Source organism: Vanessa tameamea, chromosome 7, assembly GCF_037043105.1.
Source record: "Vanessa tameamea isolate UH-Manoa-2023 chromosome 7, ilVanTame1 primary haplotype, whole genome shotgun sequence".
NCBI lineage: Eukaryota > Metazoa > Arthropoda > Insecta > Lepidoptera > Nymphalidae > Vanessa > Vanessa tameamea.
In genome coordinates, this window is record NC_087315.1 from 12,397,440 (window position 1) to 12,421,015 (window position 23,576).

Here is a 23,576-nt window from a genome sequence, read left to right on the forward strand (position 1 = left end):
CCGCCCCGGCTTAACACTGGTGCAATGCTGATACTAAATATTCTACAGAATGTCTCGCAACGTTCACCGTTTTTCGGACAATACAAAACCGTATGACCCTGCGTTTTAAATCTGTAATATCTTCGAAAATATTCATTTAGTTATATTTGCTGTGTAGGGCCATATTGATCTATGTTAAATGCAGAATGTATTGGGCATGTATAAGGTACTTAATTTTTTATTTGAGAAATGCTATATTGCTTCGAAAATAAGCCTTTATTTCTCGTAAAATGTAAAGGATAAAAAATGGTTATTGTGGGTTATCTCTAAGAGATAGACATATACCATCGTGGTCTTTATTGAAGAACTTTTTAAGGTGTACATGAATGTTATTTTGATCTATCTCGTAGAGCTCAGCCAGCGTTTGCAATGTAAGCGCAAAAAAATGTGTTTATTTACGACATCACTTTAGGAACCTCTAAAATTATCAGTGTTTCTCTACTATATTATGAATGTATTATACATATAAACCTTTCTCTTGCATCAATGTATCTATAAAAACCGCATCAAAATCCCTTAAAGATCTAAGCATACAGACAGCGATAAGCAACTTTGTTTTATACTATGTAATGATGAACAGTACTTACAATTTTGCCATGACACATAAAAATAAGGAACAAACTGTTTACTAATTTTGATCAAAGTTCTGTACCTGCAGACTATAATTTATTAATTCCAAGAGCAAGTCTATACTTTAAAGGTCTAATTGATAGTTGGTATTACTGGACGGTCTTCATAAAACAAGTCTAGGAGTCTTTGAACTCCTTCCCTACTTTATAAGGAAATGTTAATGTTTATAAGTATAAAATACGTGTATTGAATGTTCAAAATGCAACTTGATACTTGAAACGACGAGTACTTGTGCTAAATATAATTAATAAATAATGAAGGTAAAGAAATATCTTATATCTAAGGTCATACGATTGACTAAAATGTTCAATTTTTTTTTGATTTTAATTCAAATTCAATTTTATTTTTTTTGTAATTAAATTCGATAAATGGGCCACCACATTTGATGGTAAGTGTACAACAGAGCGTAAATACATCTGATCGGTAAGAGATGTTAACCATTCCTAATATGACCTACTCTTGAACCTAACATGTAAAGTTTGTGTTGATTTCTTCGTTTCAATAAAAGTTCTGTATGTACTGCCTGTTAATCTCCCACTGTGCTAAGGTCTCCTCCTCTTTTCAATAAGATGGTTTGGAGCTTACTCCACCACGCAGGTCCAATGCAGGTATTTGAATACACGTAGCAGAATCTTATCAGTCATATGCAACGTTCCTCAAGATGTTATCCTTCATCACCGAGCACGAAATGAATTATAAACACAGATTACGCACATGAGCACTAAGCGGTTCTTGCTTAGTTTGAAGTCGCAATCTCCGGTAAAGATCCGTTCGAACCAATGAGCCATCTCAGCTTAACAATGACTGACTTTAACTTATTTTTGAGATAACCTTAACAACAAAGACAAAAATAAACATATTGGATGTTTATCTATAATGGATTATCGTACATTGGTATCATTAGTTATCTAGTACTTCATATATTCAAGATCACATCTCAGCTCAAGTAGTCCGTGTCGCGAGGCCGACGGATCAACTTGGTGAGTTAACTAATAAACTATTCGTCATAACTTCACTATTCATTGCGAAACAATTGATTTCATAAATATCAGTCGAATGCATATTTTTTATAAATATATGTTATAATATTACACTGCAATAATAAGTAATGAGATTGACGTTTGTGACGTCAATATTCTACATTTAAAGCGAGTGGAACTGCGAATCGCAGCTACTTTTATACTAAAATCTTCTCAGAGTCGCGCAAAAATGTGGCAGACATAGAATGGTACCTACTATTTCTATAATTTACATTTTCATTGAACTAAGCTAGTTTGTGCCTTTTTTATTTTTATGAAATACGTAGGCGAAGGTAAGATATTTTTATCATTCCGTACATCTCCAATGCGCCATCAAACTTGGGGACTAAGGTCCCTGGTGCCTGTAGTTACACTAGCTTACTCATCCTTCAAACCGGAACACAAAATACAATATATTGTTGCTTGGCGTTAGCGTATATTATGATGACTGGGTGGTCCCTTCCCGTCTGGGTATGTACAAAGCCCTACCACCAAGTCGAAAGTGTCAGATAATACTTGTTCTATAGTGACATCATATCTGTTAGTTAATTTCTAATATTATAACTGCCGTATTTATCTTTAGTGTCCATAATTAATTAGTATACATAAGTATATTCACGTAAATAGGGAGTAAATATGAACAAAATATTAAACAAAAATCACTCTTAATTTGCTATGGCTGGACCATTTGCTTCGGATACAATTCTCACTCGACAAAAGACTTCAAATTTTCGCAAAAATGAAAGACAACTGTACGTAATAATTCATTTGCATATAAACAAATAAGTTTGGAGTTAGAAGATTATTGTTAGTAAGTTTATGTGCTGTGTTTGTTAAGCGTCGTGTTTTAGTGATTTAACTAAAATGCCTTGTGGATATTGTTCTGAAACTACGAAAAAGGTTTTACTCGTGAGTAAAGTAATATTCTTGAAGGTGTTCTTCGGTGTCATCGTATCAAGTAGTAATCTTGACACCTTATCTATAATATACACGCTTGCTTTCGATTCTTTGATAACTTATGTCAATCGATAACGAACAAAATTTCAGATCTTGTAAGATCAATCAACAATGACAATTTTATATGGCGTTTTAGAGAAATTAAACTGAAAATTTATTCTCCGATAATTAATCATCGATTCATACTATAACTAATATAATACTTTTATAAAGTTCCATTATAATATATATTCTATTAAAATATTTATAGAAACGAAACATTTGAAACATATCATTATCAATATATCAGTGATTGTACACTTTTATAAGATTTAGGGTTGTAACAATTTAAAAAATATATATATTATTTATAAATGAAAACGAATATAAATAAAATCACGTCGAATGGTCGATTCTACAAGAATTTTTATATAATCAACCTAATCTTTTAACTAAATGACGTATTCCTTTCATTCAGTACAGTAAGTGTGGCAGCCCTATGTACCAACTCGCTCAGTTGTCAATCACAATGATAACCAATATAAATTCTAAGCTCACTTGACACATTTAACAAATTGAATAAAACACTTACTTATAGGTAAACTATTATAGGTTGGTTAAAGAATAAAGGAATATAAAAATTACTCACTTACAGGTTTTTTAAATTCTTATGCCACGATCAGATGCTGTCGTTGTCTTAGTCACAATTTTATTTATTTTGGATTAAGATAGTTCATAGTCGGATGCTTAGAACTTTGAAATACGCGCGATATGAAAATTTACTGAAAAAGGCTATAGGTACTATGAATAGTCGCTGTTTCCATCCGCGGAAAGCTATATTAATGGGTCTTTTCTTCAAAGTGTTTGTCGGTCATGGGAAACGACTGATTTTCCGACGATGTTACCATAAGTAGCTTATGCTACTTCTCTGAATAGCAAAGTAATGTTCAAATAACCTTATGAAAAACCACCCGTCTGGATTACCAGATCAGGGCCCCTCCACCTATTAAGGTGGAGGGGCCTTTAATTGGTGAGAATTTCATAACCTGGCGGGTTTGATGGAAGGCAGAACCTCTCCTTTCTGAGAAGTTTACTCTTCTCGGTCCACCAATAAAACGCCTTCGGGCTATAGCCATGCGAAGTAGATTACCTAAGCATAATTTCCAAAAACCTAGAACTCTATCTAACGAAGCATTGGAGAGAAAATCCTTTTCTTTATGAGGCTTTTACCAAGCAGCGGGAAATTTAAGACCTGTTACTAAAAACATATACGAACGTATTAATTATTTTGATATGCTAAAATAACTCACCTTAAACTTCTTATTATTTAATTCTTACCTTCATATAATTATTATTTTAATTTTTAATATAGAGTGGAGTGACGCTTTCTTTAAATTCAAATTTTGTCTCTACATTACTAACAAAACTGCTTAGTGTTTATCAAGTTTAAAGACTATCTTACATGGCCTATACCAATCACAAGAGGACAAAAGACAAATAAACAACATTTGACGTCAAATTGAAGCCAGATCGACAGCTTGAATAAATCCATGAGTATCAATATAATTCGGAAAACATGGCAGTTCGAGTGTCAAAAAAGCTGTTGTCGGAACTTTGGAAGATGAATTAAATTGTATATAAGAAGTCAAGTGGAATACTGTTGTATTATAAGTAAAAATTATTCATTAAAAGAATGCTTTTTAGAAAAAAACGCCTGGATTTAAGCTCGGGTTCCATCACAGGACACTAATTATTGTAAAAAAAACAGCATTGTAAATCTGTTTATTTGAAAAGAGCAACTATGCCAGTTTCTTGCCGTTTCTTCTCGCTGGAGGCTGCTTTCCGAAACGGTGATAGTATTTAAATATCGACGATTCAAAAACGCTTCATTGTGAAGTTTACTTGAATAAAATTGATTTGATTTGATTTGAAAGATAAATTAAGAATTAATCAGGAACTGTTTGTAGTATACAATAGAGCTGAGTTAATAACAAATCGCATGGAATATGTTAATCTAAGGTTTGTTTATCTTTATCTGCTTGACAATTTATTAAAATTGTAAAGTGTATCAGCTTTATAGGTATATCGAAATAAAAAACTATTAATAAACGTTATAATACTTTATTCTTGTTACAGATAACAATATTTATTTAGAATTTATTTTTTGTCCTCGCACCTTGACCGGTTAGTTTTTACTAGAAATTAACTCGTATTTATGTACTAAGAATCAAATTGTTTATTCAGTATTGAATATTTGTTATGTAATCTCGTCGCACTGTACCACAGGTAAATAATAAATATGCTTATTGAATTTCAAACCAGAATTATATATAAATGTACCCGATAAATTAAATACTATGGACATTTTAAATATAAATACGATGTATTTTTTTTATTTGTTTATATATAAATATCTGTATATTGTTATGTGTCATATAACTGTCATAACGTTGTATTATATAACCTTTCTCAATTAATGCAAAATTATTTATTGAAATCGGGCGGAAAAATCCTGAGAAGAATTTGTTCAAACAAGAAAAAATATTTTTCATATTGCTAGTATATACAATACTGTAGTTTTATTTTTTATAAGAATAGCACATGTTATCTTGGTTTGAATGTCTATGGAGCTAATTTCGTAACGGGCATTAATTCTATGTTCCGAAATCGAATTCTTGCATGTGAAAACGATGAGTGTGTCAGTAAAATTAAAGGTACAATGTCATAAAAATTGAGGTCGCGGTCTAACTGTTGCAAGGACGCACGTCCACGTCTAGTATTTCTTGCATAGCTAATGTATATAATTAGCTTAAATTTAATATCAAGTACTTACTTTGGCTTAGCTAAAACATTATATAGTCCGATTTGATTTGAGTGAGCCAGTGTAATTACAGCCACAAGGGACGTAAAATCTTAGTCCCCAAGGTTGTGGCGCATTAAATGTACGAAATGGTCAAAATGTCCTTTGGCATTTTCGACCACTCACCGTCTGTTGATCCATTTGCACGTCAGCTTATGCATATAATTTAAGACGCACAAAATGACATTAGAGTAGTTGAATACACTTTGAAAAACCAAATAAGAAAGTCTTAACGGGAACGGAGTTCTATTTCCATCATAGATTCTCAAATATTTCCCATTAAATTATACACTTTAAGGTGTTACAGCTAACAACAGTTCTATTTAAGTATTTTGATCTCATTCTTGAATTTTTTAATTCCGATTTTCGGTTATCACTGTAGTAAGTGTAAGATACAAGTTAATATTTAAATTAAATTCAAGCGTCAATAGCGCTTGTTGTTTGGTTGGTTTACGGGTCGCCTAGCGACCTGACCACTCGGGCTATTGTTGTAAAAACTCCTAACACAAGTGATAAGCTTAAAAGGAGGGGTAAATAGGAATATTAGTGGTAGTCACAGCCCATCAGGTGAGCCTCCTGCTCGTTTGCCACCTCTAACATAGAATGGGGCATTGCTAGTGATCTTTTTTTAAAAAAAGTCAGTCATTATCAATGTCGCTTACCAATATTCTCTAGTGAGTTTCCGATTTGTTCTTACAAAATAATTATAGAATTCAAATTAGTTTATTTCATAGCAAAAACGGCACAAAATCGAGATCTTATAGTCAGGTATAATTTTAGACAAGTTTAATTTTAAAAGAACAATCAGTAAAGGACTCAGTATTGTCACCAACAACACTTGACCTTCCCATTCGATTCTTAAGCATCTTACCCAACACGTATTCATGTATTTGAATTTATCTTTAATTATATGTAAAATCACAAACGACCTATATTTCGTCCGTATCAAGATCCTACTTAACTCTATGTTAAATTTCATTACGTTCAGCTCACTGGTTCAGTCAAGATGAGGTAACAAAGAAACATTTAGCAACTAAAATATAGACGTCTTGAAATCAAAATCATATAATATTAGAATTGTTTTCAAAAATTTAAAGATCATTCCAGTAACTATTATTTATTAATCAAAGAGAAACCAAGCGGTACCCTTTTTGCTGTTTAAGATCATAATCATATGTACATATATTTATTTATATTATAGAGATTTGTTTTTTTTTCTGAAAACCGCGTACTACTGGCCTAGTTATCATGTATCGTGGAAAAGAACCTTGGCATACAATTACGTATACGAAGTTTTTCTTTTATTTAGTGATTTAAACTAATTTGTATCTAGTTACTTCTCAACAATATTTACCTACAAGGAACAAAGTGGTCACATCCTAGGTTGAACAACAATTAGATGGTTCGGTCAAATGTAATTATGTTTATCTTGTAAGACTATCGTGTTTTTAATTCATTTTATAATACTGCGATACAAAACGTTGTAAGAAATTAAAGGAACATTCGTGGTGGAATAAGGTCCTAAGATGTCTACTTAAAATAATACTATTAGAATTCTTCGTTCAATACAGACAATTGTACTTACTAGTACAATTGGTTCTTACCATTTTTCCATGAAAATGCAAAAATAGAAAAAAATAAATGCTTTAAGAGTTCTAAGCAATTAGGGGATGGACATAATAATCGGGTTGAAAGAGAAAACTCTTATCACATATACAAGTATGAATGTATATATAAGTATAGTATACACGTATACATGAACGTATTTACTTATACTATACACATTCAACAATGTTTCAACAACAATATATATAGATAATACAAGAACATGACATTCACGCTTGTGGCGTCAATAGTCAAAAGCGGAAGTAACCGCGAACCACAGCTTTATTAATGTTAGACGCTAAAGCCAAATACGAAATATGTTGCTTCTCATTTTTTTTTAATATAATATAATTTAGGAAGGCAGGCCGAAGGCACTGTAATATACTATGTTTATATCTGCTATGTACACCCCTATCTTTTTCTATCTCTGTTTCTTTCCTCTACCTTGAGGTCGCCTGGAAGAGATCGCTGTTTTAGCGATAAGGCCGCCTCCTGTGCATCTTTCTTGAACGTGACTTAAGTTTGTGTTCATTGGTGTACAATAAAGTGTATTTTGATTTGACTTGATTTGAAGGCAGCTTATGGGCTACCTTACAGTACTTACTTAGTTTACAGCATTAGATATAATTTATTTCGTGAGATTTAATTATACAATTGACAGTAGATACAGTTTCGCAATTGCTGACAATATCTATGTACTTTTTATGATTATGATTTATAAGATATTATATAAAAATGCACTTCGGTATGTACGCTTGTGATGAGTGTGAGTGGGTTTCTTCGTCACTGGTCTGTAGAAGCCAGACCGGGTACGGGCCTCGAGGATTTTCGGAAGCCCAGGTCATAAATAACGCAGTGGCTGCCTGATGCTTGAGATGTACAGATTTTGACATCATATTGTTGTTACTCGTCACTAGATGGCGTTACAACATAGCAATTCTATATTCCCTTCAACGGATTTTTTTAATTTGTTTGTATAAGGATTACGTGAAATCTTCACCTATATAAAAATCGCTATATACAATTGAAATTTTTACTTATTTATTTTTCTAACAGATAATGTTCAAGGTCCTCGTAGAGCTGGCCCTTGTTGGGGCGATAGCCTCCGTCTTCATAGTTGCAGCTCAAGGTCGCGCTGCTGAGCGAGTAGCTGAAGAGGCGTCGGGGAGAGAGTATATGAGGAACTTGGATGAGTTGATGTCTAAAGTTAAGAACAAAGCAACGATAGCCGCCTGGGACTACGAGTCAAATATCACCGCTTATAATGAAGAACGAATGGTAATACCGTTTAGTATTAATTTGGCTTATAACTTTTTGAGTTGAGATGTAAGTTAAAAAAGTATTTCAAAGCAGCATTCAATTATCATACTTATCGTTTACATCGCGCTGAAGGAAAACTTAAATTTAATCCAACACAAGTATGTTCACGACATACTTGTGTTGTCATGTGTAGCCCGCGCTGGAGTAGTGAGGTGGAATACACTCTGAATCTTTTCTCAACATTTACAGGCCGTTACCTATATATTTTTTCGTATCATACAAAAATATAAATTTATTTTGGGGACTGTATTAATTCAGATCCAACAATTAATGAAGATCTTTGAGAATTATTCGTTATGAAATGATCCTCATCTTAAAAATGTTTCGTAAGGCAAAGATGTATCAAATAATTAACATAAACATCTTCTTGCATATCAGTTGCAAGTCTCCCTAGAAGTAGCAGAAGAAGAAAAAGAATATTGGAAAGAAACTATGACGTATTTGTGGCGTGAATTTGAAGATCCTGATCTCAAGCGAATGTTCGAGAAATACGCAATTTTGGGTACAGCTGCTTTACCTGAGGACTTAAATCAAAGGTTGATTCAAGCTATAAGTAATATGCAATCTACTTACGCCAAAGCTACAATTTGTGACTACAAGGATCCCTCGAAGTGTAATTTATATGTCGAGCCAGGTACTTCCTTTATTTATCTGTTTTATCTATTATCTAATATTTAAATATAAATAGTAATTCTATTTATCTGCCTGTTACGCCTTCACGGGTAAACCGCTGCAACGAATTTGATCAAATCTTTTACTAAAAACCTACATCCACTCCTCTAAACACTTGGCCGAAGCCACAGGCGAAAACTAGTTAGCTTATGGATGTCCTGTATAATTATATTTTTTTTTGTATGCATCTTTTTAGTATAAAAACATTATAAGCTATACCATACAATTTAAAACAAAAACAATCGAAAGGTTGATAGTTGGAAGTAAATAAGAATGATAAATTAGAACGCATACATACAGACATATAAATATAATAAATTAAAATGTTATATAATTACAGAGATAACAAATATCTTTGCTCAAAGTGAGGATCCAGAAGAACTGAAGCATACGTGGTTGGAATGGCACAAGGCAGCAGGTGCTGCGTCTAAAAATAACTTTACCGAGTACGTCAATATGTACAATGAAGCAGCTAAGTTAAACGGTACGTATATTTTATTTGTCATTTCAATATTTTTAAACAACATAATTTACAACAGGTACATCCTTTAACAACCTTTAAGGAGCATATTACACCACGCTGCTCCAATGCCGGTTGGTGATTAACAAATTAGACACATGCAGGTTTCCTCACGATGTTTTCCTTTACGGCCGAGCACGAGATGAATTGAACATAAATTAAGCACATGAAAATTCAGTGGTGCTTGCCTGGGTTTGAACCTGCAACCACCGGTTAAGGTGTACGCATTCTAACCACTGGGCCTTTTGATTTTTAAACATTGTTATTATAATTTATTTTATCGATTTTTTAATACACCTTTTTTTACTTTATGTGATATATTTTGTATAACCCTTTTATTTTAGGTTTTGATAGTGTAGCTGAATGGTGGTTAAGCACTTACGAAGAACCAGATAGCGAAAAACAGTTCGCTGATCTCTGGGAGCAAGTTAAACCTTTATACCAGCAGATACATGCATATGTCAGACGACACTTAAGACTTAAATATGGAGAAGATGCAGTATCAGCGAAAGGACCCATTCCCGCTCATTTACTAGGTTTATTTTTTATTATTTATTGATTAAAACGCACGATCTAAGCACACTAGCGATACATATGTTTACATTTTAGTCAACAAATACAACCTTCACGCGTATTGGTTAAAAGTGTGCTTTCATCATAATAATATTACCTACATAATAAAAATATTACGAAGATAAACGAAAGTTTTGGTAAATATAATTTAATCAAGGAACTAAGGAAATGTGATAATTTTGGGAGTACCTCTGTTCGAGTCGTCGACGGCCTTGTCAATTCAAAACCAAATTCCATCAAAACTCTCTGGCAAAAATTCCACCATTTAACGTTTATAACTAAATTGAATCATTCTCTATCTAGAAAGAAACAGGAAATTTAGATATGTAAAGTATATGCGTTACAGGAAATATTTGGGCACAAACTTGGAATAACGTGGAGAAATTCACGAGACCGTATCCAGAAAAACCTGACGTAGATGTTACGGCAGCCCTCGTCAGTCAGGTACTTAATATTGATCGACTCATTTTTAATTTGATAATACTTTTATTCTATAAGTAAAAGTACGAGTATAGTAATTCCACTTACAGAACTACACAGCTCTTAAAATCTTTAAAACAGCTGAAGAGTTTTTCAAATCCTTAAATTTGAGCGGTATGCCAGATCTGTTTTGGGAAAGGTCGATCATTGAAAAACCCGATGATGGTCGCGATATGGTATGTCACGCCTCAGCATGGGATTTCTTCGATGGAGAAGATTTTAGGTACCTATTTTTAATTAAAATTATTGAGATTAAGAACTAGCTAATTAATCACACCATAAATTGAATACCAACTATTCTAACTAAGATTAGAAATGCGAAATTGAGTTTGTTTGTTGAGATTTCACGTCCTAAATACTCAACCGTTCATCGTGTATATTTGCGAACATGTTGTACAGAAAAGAACGCAGGATACCTAACTTTTTCCCTTCTTAATACGTGGGTAAAGTAGATGGCGTAATTAGTAATTTAGATATCTTAAGGAGAGCCGAGAAGGGCTGGTGATTAACACGCAATAATCATAATCATAGTGGGTTAAAATTCGGACAAGCACAACGAAGATTTCACTCATTGGTTTTATATTATTTTCATGTTCCTCGGTCAAGGAATCGTAAGAAAATTTGTATGGATACAGTTGTCTAATAAAAGTATGCCTGCGTTAGAGCAGAGTAGGCAACGTGGTGAAGAACGCTTCAAACCTTCTCCTTTTCAAGGAAGGCAGTTCTTTGCTCAGTTGGATATTTACAGATCGTTAATTATATAACTGTGTTTTTAAGGATTAAACAATGTACAACAATCACAAACGCCTTCTTCAAAACAACTCACCACGAAATGGGTCACATACAATACTACTTGCAGTACAAGGATTTGCCTGTAATATACAGAGCCGGAGCTAATCCAGGTATGTAAAAATGCATAAAATCTACATAGGTATACTTTTTATAAACTTAAATATAATTTGTTAGAGTAAATATTTAAAATTAGTTCTAGTTTTAGCTTATGTATGTCACTACATAACACGTTTTGACAATTAAAGTAGAGTGGGGCTAAAATATATGTATTGAACATTCTTGACTAAGCCGAAACACTAACCAGCTACCATGTCTGATGAATGACTAGAAATGAGTGTTAAAAATCTTTCAACTTCTATAACAAATACAAATTCTCCTATCATATTTCATTTCAGGATTCCACGAAGCAGTAGGTGATGTTATCTCTCTGTCAGTATCAACTCCAAAACATTTGCGAGTCATGGGTTTACTCGAAGACGGACCAGATGATTTGGAATCTAACATAAACCAACTATACAAAATGGTAATCATGAATATTTCTTCAAATAAATCTACCCTAGCCGCATAATATTGGACACATGTTCACGGAACAATTTTCTGATTTTTCCAGGGCTTGGATAAGATTGTGTTCTTGCCTTTCGCATACCTTTTAGACTTATTCCGTTATGGTGTGTTCCGCGGTACGACCTCAGTGAATGATTACAATTGTCACTTCTGGCAGCTGAGGGAAACTCTGCAAGGGGTTGAACCGCCAGCAACTAGAACTGAAAATGACTTTGATGCTGCTGCTAAATACCATGTATCTGCTGATGTTGAATATATGAGGTAAATAAATTTAAATTTGATACTGAATGTCAATTAAGTTCGATAAATTGACTGCAGTAAGTCCAATATTATAATATAATGAAAAAATATAATAAAGAAATCTTGAAGAATCAAGATATCTGTTATAATATGTTATTTATATCTATTTATTCTGTTTTAACAAAGAATAAGAAGCAAATATTAATTATGAAAATTTAGTAAATTTATACAAATTTTCAATAAATCTGGTAAAGTTTTGCGAGCATTGTCATTAAAATTGACGGTTTATCCAACAATGTTAATATCATCATACTAATAGGAGATTTTGGTGTCAATTGAAGGAGAGTTTTTGAGTGTGATCTCATTGGGTTAGAGTATAAACCAAATAATGAATCGGGCTGTTTATTTCAGATACTACATCTCATACATCATTCAGTTCCAATTCCACCGATCATTATGTCAGTTGGCCGGTGAGTACGTACCTGGAGATTCAAACAAGTTGTTGTCTAACTGCGACATATATAGAAGCACTGAAGCCGGTAATGCTTTAGGGTAAGCGATTCAAATATCTAATGTATAATGTCTTTTTTTCCAATAATTTTGTCATTGCTTTATTTTCTGCTTATATTATTTATCCAAGACAATAGACTTACAGATACAGATTAGAATAAAACCTGCGATTTTTACGCTGCGCAAACCATATTACTGTTGAACTATTGACGCTAAAAGATTAAAAAATAAATTTTGATAGAATTCGTGAACGTAAATGAATGTTATTTTGAATCTGAAAGAGATCCATATTCATAATGGATATTGAAACTGTTCTATTAATTAATGTTGTTATAAATTGATGTTTCATAGAAGAAATAGGCCGATATAATTTAACCTTTTAAACTTATTTCAATTACCTTTTAATTTTACTACTTATGTTTGTTCGTGTTATATTCGGGTGTTCATATCGGAACTTACTTAAGTTTTCATTATTTTAATGTCATTTTATGTGTTTCTCTAATAAAATAAAATTTATTTTAGTAAAATGTTGCAACTCGGTTCTTCAAAACCGTGGCCAGACGCGATGGAAGCTATTACAGGTCAGAGAAAGATGGACGCCAGTGGAGTTCTAGAATATTTTGAACCCTTATACGAGTGGTTGAAGGCTGAGAACGAACGTAGTGGCGAATACATTGGTTGGGAACCCAGTACTGTCCGTGAGTATCGGCTTTTAAAGAAACCATTAAGGGCGCGATGAGATCTTAAATGAAATATTTAAAACGTCATCTCTTTTTTTTTAGGAAACTATAATCATTTTTTAGTTTGTAAGCCATTGGTTAAAATCAGCTCATTTTAACTTTAATCTGAATGCTCATTAGTCGCTTATTACGTCATCGTCTTTAATCCACCAATGACTGATCAGGATTGAAGCCGAATTCGTTTTAATAGTAATTTAACTTGTACCAAACAGAAATTGGAAGTAAGCGTAGGAAAACGAACTTGGTATTTTTATAGGGCTACATTTGTGATTTGATTTATATTCCTAATACGAGATATATTCTTATTTTCAGAATATTGCACAGAAGAACAAAGGAGTATCATGGAGAACTCAGAGTTCCGCAAGAGATTGGTCAAATACGGCGGCGCTTAATCGTTAAACAAAAATAAATTATTCACTGTTGAATTTATTTTTTATTTTCTTCATGCAAAACAATACAATATAAAGTTGACTTCAAATAAAATTATAAAAATACTAACCTACCAAATAATAATTTTAAATTTCAATCTATTATTAACCGCGGTGTCAAGGTAGCTTTTGTATGGTTTCCTTCTACTTTAAATAAGATTAATCATTGAAATTATTAATACTCAGGTAAAATAAAATAATATTTACCTAGTGATGATATTTAACTGACGTATTGCATATTTTTAGTACCACAATTTTAATATATTGCTTGTAAAAGTTTGTCTGTCTGTTTGTTTGTTCGTTCGTTCGTTCGTTTATTCAGTGGTTTAACTATGAAACCGTAACAGACAGACGGTTACTTTCGCGTTTATAATATTAGTAAAAATAGTTCAATTCAACTTGTGCTCAGCGTTGCAGCGTAGCTCGACCTAGAAAATCTTAAAAATCACTGCTTAATATGGCGGATTAAATTTTGCTATGCAAAATTGTATCACCTTATATCGTCTGGTTTTAATAATCAATCTCGCGAGTTTTTAACCGATGAATCAACTTACAGAAAAACGTATACAATTTCCATAGTTTATAATCTTTACATTTGATTAGGTTAGAGTTTTTATAATTTCATTGAAATTCACTTCGATAGGTTATAAACTACTGAAAAATAATGAGTTGAATTGTAAGGATTATGTTACAGTTTACAATTTTTTGATAATTTTCAATTTTGTGGGATAGAATATAATTTAAATTTATTTACAATTTTACGGTGACACATATAATTTATCCTAAGACACGCATGCCCAGTACATCACTATTGTGGAATAAGCATCTAAAGAATTTATTGGCTATTTCGTAACTCACTTTGTATATCACTGATATATGAATTATCACAAATTATTTAAAAATGAAATAATAAATAAAATAAAATAAATGATAAATGAAATGAATTTATATTTTCTGTACCTTTAGGATAGGGTTATTTATTTTATGCCTGTTATTATAAAAGGCCAGGAATGCTTCTGCAAGCCTTCCAGTGTAACATATTTCTATGATTGACGCTTTCCATCAGGTGACATAATACATATGCAATAAAATATATTATACATTTTTTATTTGTATTGTCACTTATAAATATAGTCAGCGATCAGTATCAATAAAAATCTTTATAGTAATAATACTTCATACAAATGTACTTATAGTAGAAACAAAAAATCCAGTACAATTGAATAATGTTCTTAACAATATAATTTCACATAAAAATATGCGTGGGAGAAAAACGTTTGTATTAATAATTTAATATAATTTCCATGAGTCATATCGAGTGATTTTTGTTAATTACACCGTTTCTTAGATTAAGATTTAATAAACGGAAAACAACTATTGTTTGATAAATAGTTTTTTTGCTTCGAAATTATATAATTATGTTTATTGAATGCGAGTTTTGTTTCGTAATATTGAAGTGTTCTAAATGAAAATCAACTAAGTTATAGATTTTTTCAAAGGGCATGACGAATGGTATTATTGAATATAGCTTTCGCTTATAACGTTTGGGTGAGAGTAACGAACGCACTGTAAAACCCTACTAATATTAAGAAAAAAAAACTGAAGCGATTAAGATGAAATTTGGTGTGAAAATAAGGTAGGACATCCCTTGAGGGTGTGAAAAGGTTGTGAAATTGTGTTTGAATAATTAATCAATTTATGGATGGAGTAAAATGGAGTGTGAAGGTTTGTGCTTTATAAAGTTTTACGAAGTTCGCGCGGGTAAAGCCGCCCGTTGGTTAGTAACTACATATATAGTAAGATATTTCGCTATGAATGCTCCACTGATCTGACATGTTCAGTCACTTGAGCCTGTAGCTAGTGACACTGCTTATCTTAATCTCTTCTCTCTTATAATCTTATCTCTCTAAAAACCAAGATAAAACACAATGTAATTTTTTGCAGTAGAAAAAATGGTGAGTAGGTTGTACCCAGATAGACAATCCCACAATAAGATCTACTGACAGTAAAGCCAACATTGAAAAAAACATATTTTATTAAACAAAATTACTATGTTGGTACATATACAGTCATACTTTTTGCGTTATATAATGTTTATTGTTGTGTCTTTACATATATGATAGTTTCCATTATTATGTTTAATAATAACATAATTGTACATTAACATCGTAATCGATGATGAAACGTAAATATAAAATACGGTTTATGAAGGATTTCCCTGCGATGGTATTCTTTGACAGCGATTGGAGAGTCAACAAGTGGATTGGTCGATCCGCCTCTAATATGAGATAACATTATAAACAGCAAGACCAAGACTATAGGACATAAAGGTGCTTTTTCCTTTTAAAGATAAATGTTTGGACCTTATTATTTTTTTGTTATAACATAGTTGGCGAAACGTGCAGCTAGTTCATCTGATAGAAAATGATTAGCACCGCCCATGGACATATGCAACATCGGGGGGCTTGCAGGTGCATTGCCGACCTTTAAAATACACAGCTGAAAAAACATTCCACCACATGGTTCTACAGGTTGTTGGATGCATGATTTTCCCGTAATGTTTTAATATAGCAACAACGTTACCAGAAGAGTCTTACTCTGATTAGAACTCACGGCTCTTTAAAGCGCTGTTACCAAACCTCCTTACCTCGTTTAAATAATCAACCGATGTCTATTCAGTTTGCGCACGAGTGCCGCGTCTCGGCTCCACAGAAGTTAATGGTGTTTCAAGGCTGGGTGTTATTGTTCTAACAATAATCTCGACTCTATCTAAAGACTTATTCGTTTCTGAGGTAAAACTTGGTGAGATGATATTCAAAATTACGAAGGATTTTTAATGCAGCTTTCCCTAATATCTTTTGATTTTTGCTGTTTTTAATTATTTCTGTTTTTAAAATAGTTTTTAACGATGGTTAACGATTGGGCTGAAAATATATTTAAAATTCAGTTGCAACATTTGATCAAAACAACCCACATCTGAATAGTTTAGAAAACTTTACACGATACATTTTAGAATATATTAAACATTTTATCCATGAAAATATCACATACAAATCTTCACTAATAGGTATTATTACACAATAGGAGTCATATTATATAATTCACATCTTCCCTTCAAAAGGACAAGGAACTAACAAAAGGTCTATGCTAACCTTTGACAAATCAGTTGCAACTGTTTTACAATACTTATGTAATACGTCAGAGAGTGACCCGTGATGGAGCGCACATGTGCGCATTTGAAATATATCGAACCAGAACATTTTATTGTTAATTTTTTTTTTTTAATTTCGATCGTTGTGCGCGACTAGATGAAATAATCAGTAATGAAATTAAACAACCTCTCGCTATCTAGCGTAGATAGCTAGAACTTATAACCAAGTGGCACATTTGGCAGTCAAAATTTTATGGTAACTAAAAAAATCCTACTCAACTGAGCAATCGTTCTTTGATTACTAAATTATTTTTTCTTACCGTACCTTATTAAAACGTATCGTTAACACTGAAGGCGTGGTTGTCTCAATAAACATGCATTGGTATACGCTTGGCAATTATCTTAATGTTTGTTCTCACGGTGTATAATAATAATCGTAATACTCGGTATAATATTGTATACGAAAGATTATCTTTAAACTTGTAATAATAACATTTTCATTTGAACATTGAGAGCTTATGTCATTTAATGTTGCATGGCAATCACGTGTATTGTTTATAATATTAATATGTTTATTTGAAGTGAGCTGAATTTCGTCCTTTTTATATTTTCAATAAAGGTGAACAAGGTTAGGTGTAAAACTAGAGTTTTGTTATCTGTTGGGCGTTTGATACTTGCTTGTTAACCATATTTTGGTAGGAAGTTTTTTTATTTATTTATTGTAGAGTGAATTGCCAGAAATTGTCATGTCAGGAAAGCCTTATGCCCCCCCCCCCCTACCCCTACAGGCGACCTTTCCCTCTGTTTCTTTTCTCTCTTTCCCTTTGTATTATATACGATATTATATTTTATTATTTAAACCAAATTTTTGTTATATTTTAAATTCACACGGGACTTTTATAGTAATTTTATTTATTGTGATTTCATTTTTGTTGTTTATTTATTACATATAATATACCGACATCAATATAGCAACATATATAGCAACATCGTTCCAACTGGGTTTTCCACGTCACCTATATTTTTTATTAAACATACTATTATCGGTGTTCTCGGCTTAATTTAAAGGAAAAACTATAACGATTGCGCAGAAGTGGAAAATTAAAGGTTTTAACTTATTATGAGTTTGCTGTTCATTAGATATCTTCGCCGTATGCAAGACAGCTAATTAATTTCCCATTAAAAGACTGTATGGTGAGTTCGGATGGGCGATCTTATTTAAATCCCCAAATGGTGTGTATCATACATTTCTACTTTGCGTCTATATTCTTCGTCATTATCAACTGTGACGTATTTGAACCTGTATTCAGTGTGACGTGTTTACATAATTAGTATAAAGATTCCGTTACACGATGTTTGTGAACCGGTGGTCATCACAGGCAAGGCTTGAGGAAAGCGATAACAAAGCGAAAGCTAGATAACGTGATGAAATAGGGCGTGAACGGTAAAAGGAAGTCATGATCTACTTTGCTTTTAAAAATGTTTTATATAACCCACTTCACTCGTAAACTAAACTTTGGTAACGATCTATGTACATACATATATATATATATAAATTAACAAAAGGATTGTTTTCATTTGCGTTTAATGTAATCGGCATTTTTATGCCGTTTGATGTTACTGTAAGTTATTTTACAAAACTATTCTTAAACGTTACAGAAAATAAAACTAAAAATGTTACGTTTAAGTTATTGTCTCTAGGGCAGTAGAATAATAACAAATAATGAAATATTTTTTTCTTCATTAATTATACCAAATCGAATTCAATATTCATTCAATCAAAACAACGTCTGTAGAGTTGGATAGTTATTTATAAATACAATAAGTCCAGTTTCCCAATAGGTTTATTTCTTATATTACACTTTTTTCTTAACAATATTTTTTAAATATCGTAAGCATGTAAACTCTGTAATATTTTTATGATTATATAAATTCATAAATAGAACTGAGATACTACAGAAGATAGTCGATAAAATGCTATTCGAAGATTTCGGGCTTAAACCTAAAAAGGTCTTTTTCGCTTGATTTGTGTTTATAAATTAACTTTTGTGAATGAAAATATCATGTGAAAAACACATACATATGTATCCATCAAACTTCATTGGAGCAGCATAGCCAAACAAGCTATAACTCCTCCTCATGAGGAGAGTTACTTTAACTTTTATAGCAAGGATAGTTTTGATATCTAATTCAAACCTTTGAATGTCACAAATATTATATAATTACATTAGCCGTGCCCACGACTTCGTGTTGTATATAACAAAAGAGTTATTATAAGTTACTCCTTATTACATGAGCTATCTGCCAGTGAAAATTGGTCCAGCCGTTCTAGAGATTAGCATAAAAACAGAAAGACAGACAAACAAAAATTGAAAAGAATTTTTTTTTTTGGTATGTGTAACGTATATACATACATATACATTTAGTAAAAAACGGTTATTTTAATATTACAAACAGACAATCCAATTTTATTTATGTATAGATAAGCATAGAGCTACCTTTTATTTTTAATTTATTCAAAGTGAAATATAGTGTCGATCCGAGCGCGTTTAAGTCGAACGCTACCTTAACAGTTATAAAAATGGGGCGCGTGGAACACTAGTGCTGCAACAACAAAAATACGATGAAAGTGCTGTCAGTTTAAGTATTTAAATATCGATAAAAAGACTCGTCGTTTCGCACTATTAGGTATTAGCATTCGATTTCGATTTGTATTTGATTTTGTTTCCTTACTATAGTGGTAGACGTGCCATGTATCTTTTGTTTTTTAATTTGATGTCCATGTTATTATAAGAGAAATTTATAGCTATCAAGACTAAGCAGCCTTCATATACATTATGATGCGGAGTAGATTGCACGACTGACTGGTTGAGAGGAGCAAAGACAGCTGGATATGACTAGTGACGTCGAATGAGAACCTTGACCGGATTTGTAATGGTCTGAACCATAAACCCTAACGCTAATTGTAAAACAATGTAACAACGAAAACCGCACCTGTTCTTAGTGTCTTTACGTAATTCTCATTAATGAGCTTTCGTTTCACTGGAATAATACGTCGTTTCAAAACTAACATAAAACATCCGCGTTTGACAAAATTATTTAATTTATTATTTGACAGAAGTAAGAATTAAATTCTTATTATTTTAAGGATTCTTTTAAGCAGCAATGTTCTTTAAGAAGTTCAAAGATTTGTTTTTTTTTTTTTGTAATTACAAAATACGTAAGAATATGAATTTTATGTATTAGTCTACCTTTTTTTTTTTTTTTAAATATTAATTATAAAATTGTGACTTTATAAAATGTTATAATTATTGTATTAAGTAAAAAGTAAAGTCACAGACCGATAAGTTAACATGCAGGTTTCTCACGAAATTTACGTGCAGTGGTGCTTGCTTGCGTTTACACACGTTTGAACACATTATTTACGGTTAAATTTTCATGGATCATCTCTGTTCATAGTATAATTTAGCTCACATTGAATATATTAATATATCTCTTGCAATCAAGTTAATAATATCAAAGAGGTATTTTATCTTTTTAATTGTAGAAATGGTGGTTAAGTTATGAATCTTCGGTAACATTCGGTAATAAATTGAATTTCAAATCTAGAGTTTTGATAGTTTTAAGGATAAAGATATCCTTACTAAAGAGAAAAAAAATTAAAATCAATATTCGTAATGATTATTGCCTACGTCTTACCCTGTGACGCACTACGCAAGGTCTTCTTTACTTAGTACTTAGCAAAAACAAAGCTGATTCACACGGCCCCCGCTCGCACAAGCGGTTAAGCAGTTGTCGTCGCGAGCGCATTCAAGCACCACGCACCATTGGTCGCTGTAGATAACAACCTGATAAACTTCGGGCCAGTCAATCATGGCCTGTGCTCACAAAAGAAATGTTAAAATCTGGTTCCATCTTACACTGGTCCCGTTCCTTTGCTTCGCGGAACCTCAACTAGATCTACCTCCATCACCCCAAGTGTCAACACAACGCAATCCATACGGCTTTGGGTTATCCAGTACACAATCCGCAAATCCACAAGGAAACCAGTTTGACGTGAATCGAAATTTTCAATACAGCACGTCTAGACCTCCAAACTCCGCGACTCCTGGGGTTTACCCGGTTTCCTCGACTCCATTCAGCCGGATTAATCCAGATATAAGCAACAATGGATACCCGAGCTTAGATTACGGTAATGGCCGTAACCCAAGTTCCACGCTGCGTCCTTTTGATGACAGAAATCGTGATGATAGAATCGATACAACGAATGACGCAAACTTCCGGCGAAACGATCCTAATTTATCCCGGAATGATCCCAATTACGTAGGAACGAATCCTTATTCGTTCAATAGAGATCCTAACACCAATACCATCGATGATAGACTTAACTACGCGAATGTACAACAAGTGAGGGATTTCCTTCACCGGGCTGACGATCAGGCTTCGAAGGAGTGTACCAACAATGTTGCAGCTCAGTGGAATTTCGAAACTGACGTCAATGACGCAACACAACACGCAGCTGTGAGTATTGATGCATTTGCCATTGTTTTCTCATATTTATGGAAAATAATTATAGCTTTTATAATTGATATGAACTGGTTCTAACTCTTATATAATCTCATAATAGGTAATGATAGTAAAAGAGATTAAGTTAAGGATACGAGTATATCAGCTTATTGCGCGTTGTGTCAGCTTCGGATTAATATAGAATTTATTGAGATGCTCCCTAACATACAGACCTCCTTACAGTCATTAAATGTATTTACTGCATTCAAAGTAGGTTTTGATCGCGATACTTTGTCTATAATTGAATAATTACTCTACGATATAAAATATAAATCAGTATAATCAATATTTTGTATAAAAACAAATCTCTACGCAACTTGAAAAATAAATCGATTGACACAAGAATTTGAAAATAATGTTTGAATATAAATAAACTAATATTATTAAGATCAGATTGATTTAAATTTTTTTTTATTTATTTTGTAATATAAAAAATGTTTTGACGATTTTTCTGTCTTACGTTGACGCTTGGAGTAGGTAGTCACACTTTCACATACTCAGAGCTATTGTAAGCTGTACCCGTGTACAGCTGTACCAGTGCTCAATTTTTGTTTGAAATAGATGGAATAATTTGGATTATTTTCGTTGATTCTTTGAAGGAGTCCTATGTTATAATATTTAAAATTCAAAACTAAAAGAAAAACCCAACACGTTATGTTATAAGGTGATGTGTAATTAAGATTTTATCTGTAAACAATGTGGCTGGTCACTCCGATGATAAAAATACATAAATGCCATCATTCGTGAGAATTAAATGTATTTGTTCTTATGAATGTATGTATATGCGCGCTTAGCAACGGAACACATTTTAAAAACGTCTCTACTGTAATCTGAAATTGTTGCCATTACATTTAAATGTAATGTCAAATGATAATTATATCATATTGTTCCAGGAAAACTTGTAGTCAAATTGAAATTACAGCCACTGAGGTTGAATTTGTTTCGTTTTTTCTTTATAACATTGGTAGGTTCCCATGCGGCAAAAATCTTAGGAATTAAAATGTTATGTTCCTTGTGATTTTTTTTATTAACTTAACTTTACCTAACTTTAAAGTTTTGAGCTATTCTCTTATCTTAGCTTTCTGTGGTGGCTGTAACAGACAATGGATGCCCCGAAACACTATTTCATCCACCAACGTCTCATGTAACATCGTGATCCATAAAGAAACATAGTCGGGATAATTTAATCGCGAAAACATTAAATTAAAAAGAAGTTCCTTTTTCTATTTATTCTTATATTTTTTGTATTTATTCAGTTCCATAAAGTTGCCAGGAATACTTAGCTATTGCGATAAGTTTAGATTGTTTAGATGGGCACGGTAAAAGTAACGTACTGTGTATCCAGTGCTATGATGATGCGTTGTGTCGTGTGCAATACGGATTACTATTAATAAATTAATAATAGCATTTATATTATTAAATTTCAGAGCAATCATAATTACGAGTTTAAATTTGTTTAATTAAATGTGTAAAACCTATAACTATAGCGGACTTCCTTATGGAATAATCTCCTTTTATATTTTTTTAAATAAACATTTTTGGATTCCTCGATACTTAATTCGATACGTAGTTTTTCTTTTTGTGATTTGTCGTATTATTCAATTCATATCCGCCCTGTTGGATTAAATATGACATCACTCAGGAACTGCAAAACGTAGGTAATGACAGCAAATTTATTAAAACACGATAGATGACTTAGTTACACGGGATCAAACGATCATATATCCATCGGCTAATAAAATTAAACCCTCTGTTTCGCTGGCCTTTGGTGAAAAACCAAAAGTATTGCTCATGATATCTTTGTCTCCTAAACATCACTTGAAAAGGTTGAAGGCGCATAATATACGATGATTTCTAAGTAAAAGACACAATACATTGAATTTCTGAAGAGCATTATACTCTATTATTGTTTCATGCCAAGGATTATTATT

At 32.4% G+C, this 23,576-nt stretch overlaps 2 protein-coding genes across 3 annotated transcripts in view; both read left to right on the plus strand.

Annotated features, from left to right (window-relative positions):
- The first annotated feature begins 1,577 nt into the window (after nt 1–1,577).
- LOC113395715 (angiotensin-converting enzyme-like) lies at nt 1,578–13,925 on the plus strand. 2 transcript variants are annotated; one of them, XM_064215269.1, is made up of 13 exons: nt 1,578–1,649; nt 8,146–8,367; nt 8,788–9,043; nt 9,422–9,565; nt 9,946–10,137; nt 10,521–10,618; nt 10,705–10,877; nt 11,432–11,556; nt 11,842–11,969; nt 12,057–12,271; nt 12,662–12,802; nt 13,283–13,458; nt 13,813–13,925. In XM_064215269.1, exons 2-13 carry the CDS (start codon nt 8,149–8,151, stop codon nt 13,890–13,892), a joined length of 1,947 nt encoding a protein of 648 aa, XP_064071339.1. In that variant the 5' UTR covers nt 1,578–1,649; nt 8,146–8,148; the 3' UTR covers nt 13,893–13,925. The 2 variants fall into 2 exon arrangements, with proteins under 2 accessions (XP_064071339.1, XP_026489175.2); XM_026633390.2 differs by lacking the exon at nt 1,578–1,649 and adding an exon at nt 2,519–2,597.
- Nucleotides 13,926–20,836: 6,911 nt separating this feature from the next.
- LOC113395738 (angiotensin-converting enzyme) overlaps nt 20,837–23,576 on the plus strand; it is a 169,363-nt gene continuing 166,623 nt past the window's right edge. The window contains exon 1 of the mRNA XM_064215456.1: nt 20,837–21,600. Coding sequence (XP_064071526.1) covers nt 20,953–21,600 — 648 coding nt within the window. The 5' untranslated portion in view covers nt 20,837–20,952. The remainder of the gene's footprint in view (nt 21,601–23,576) is intronic.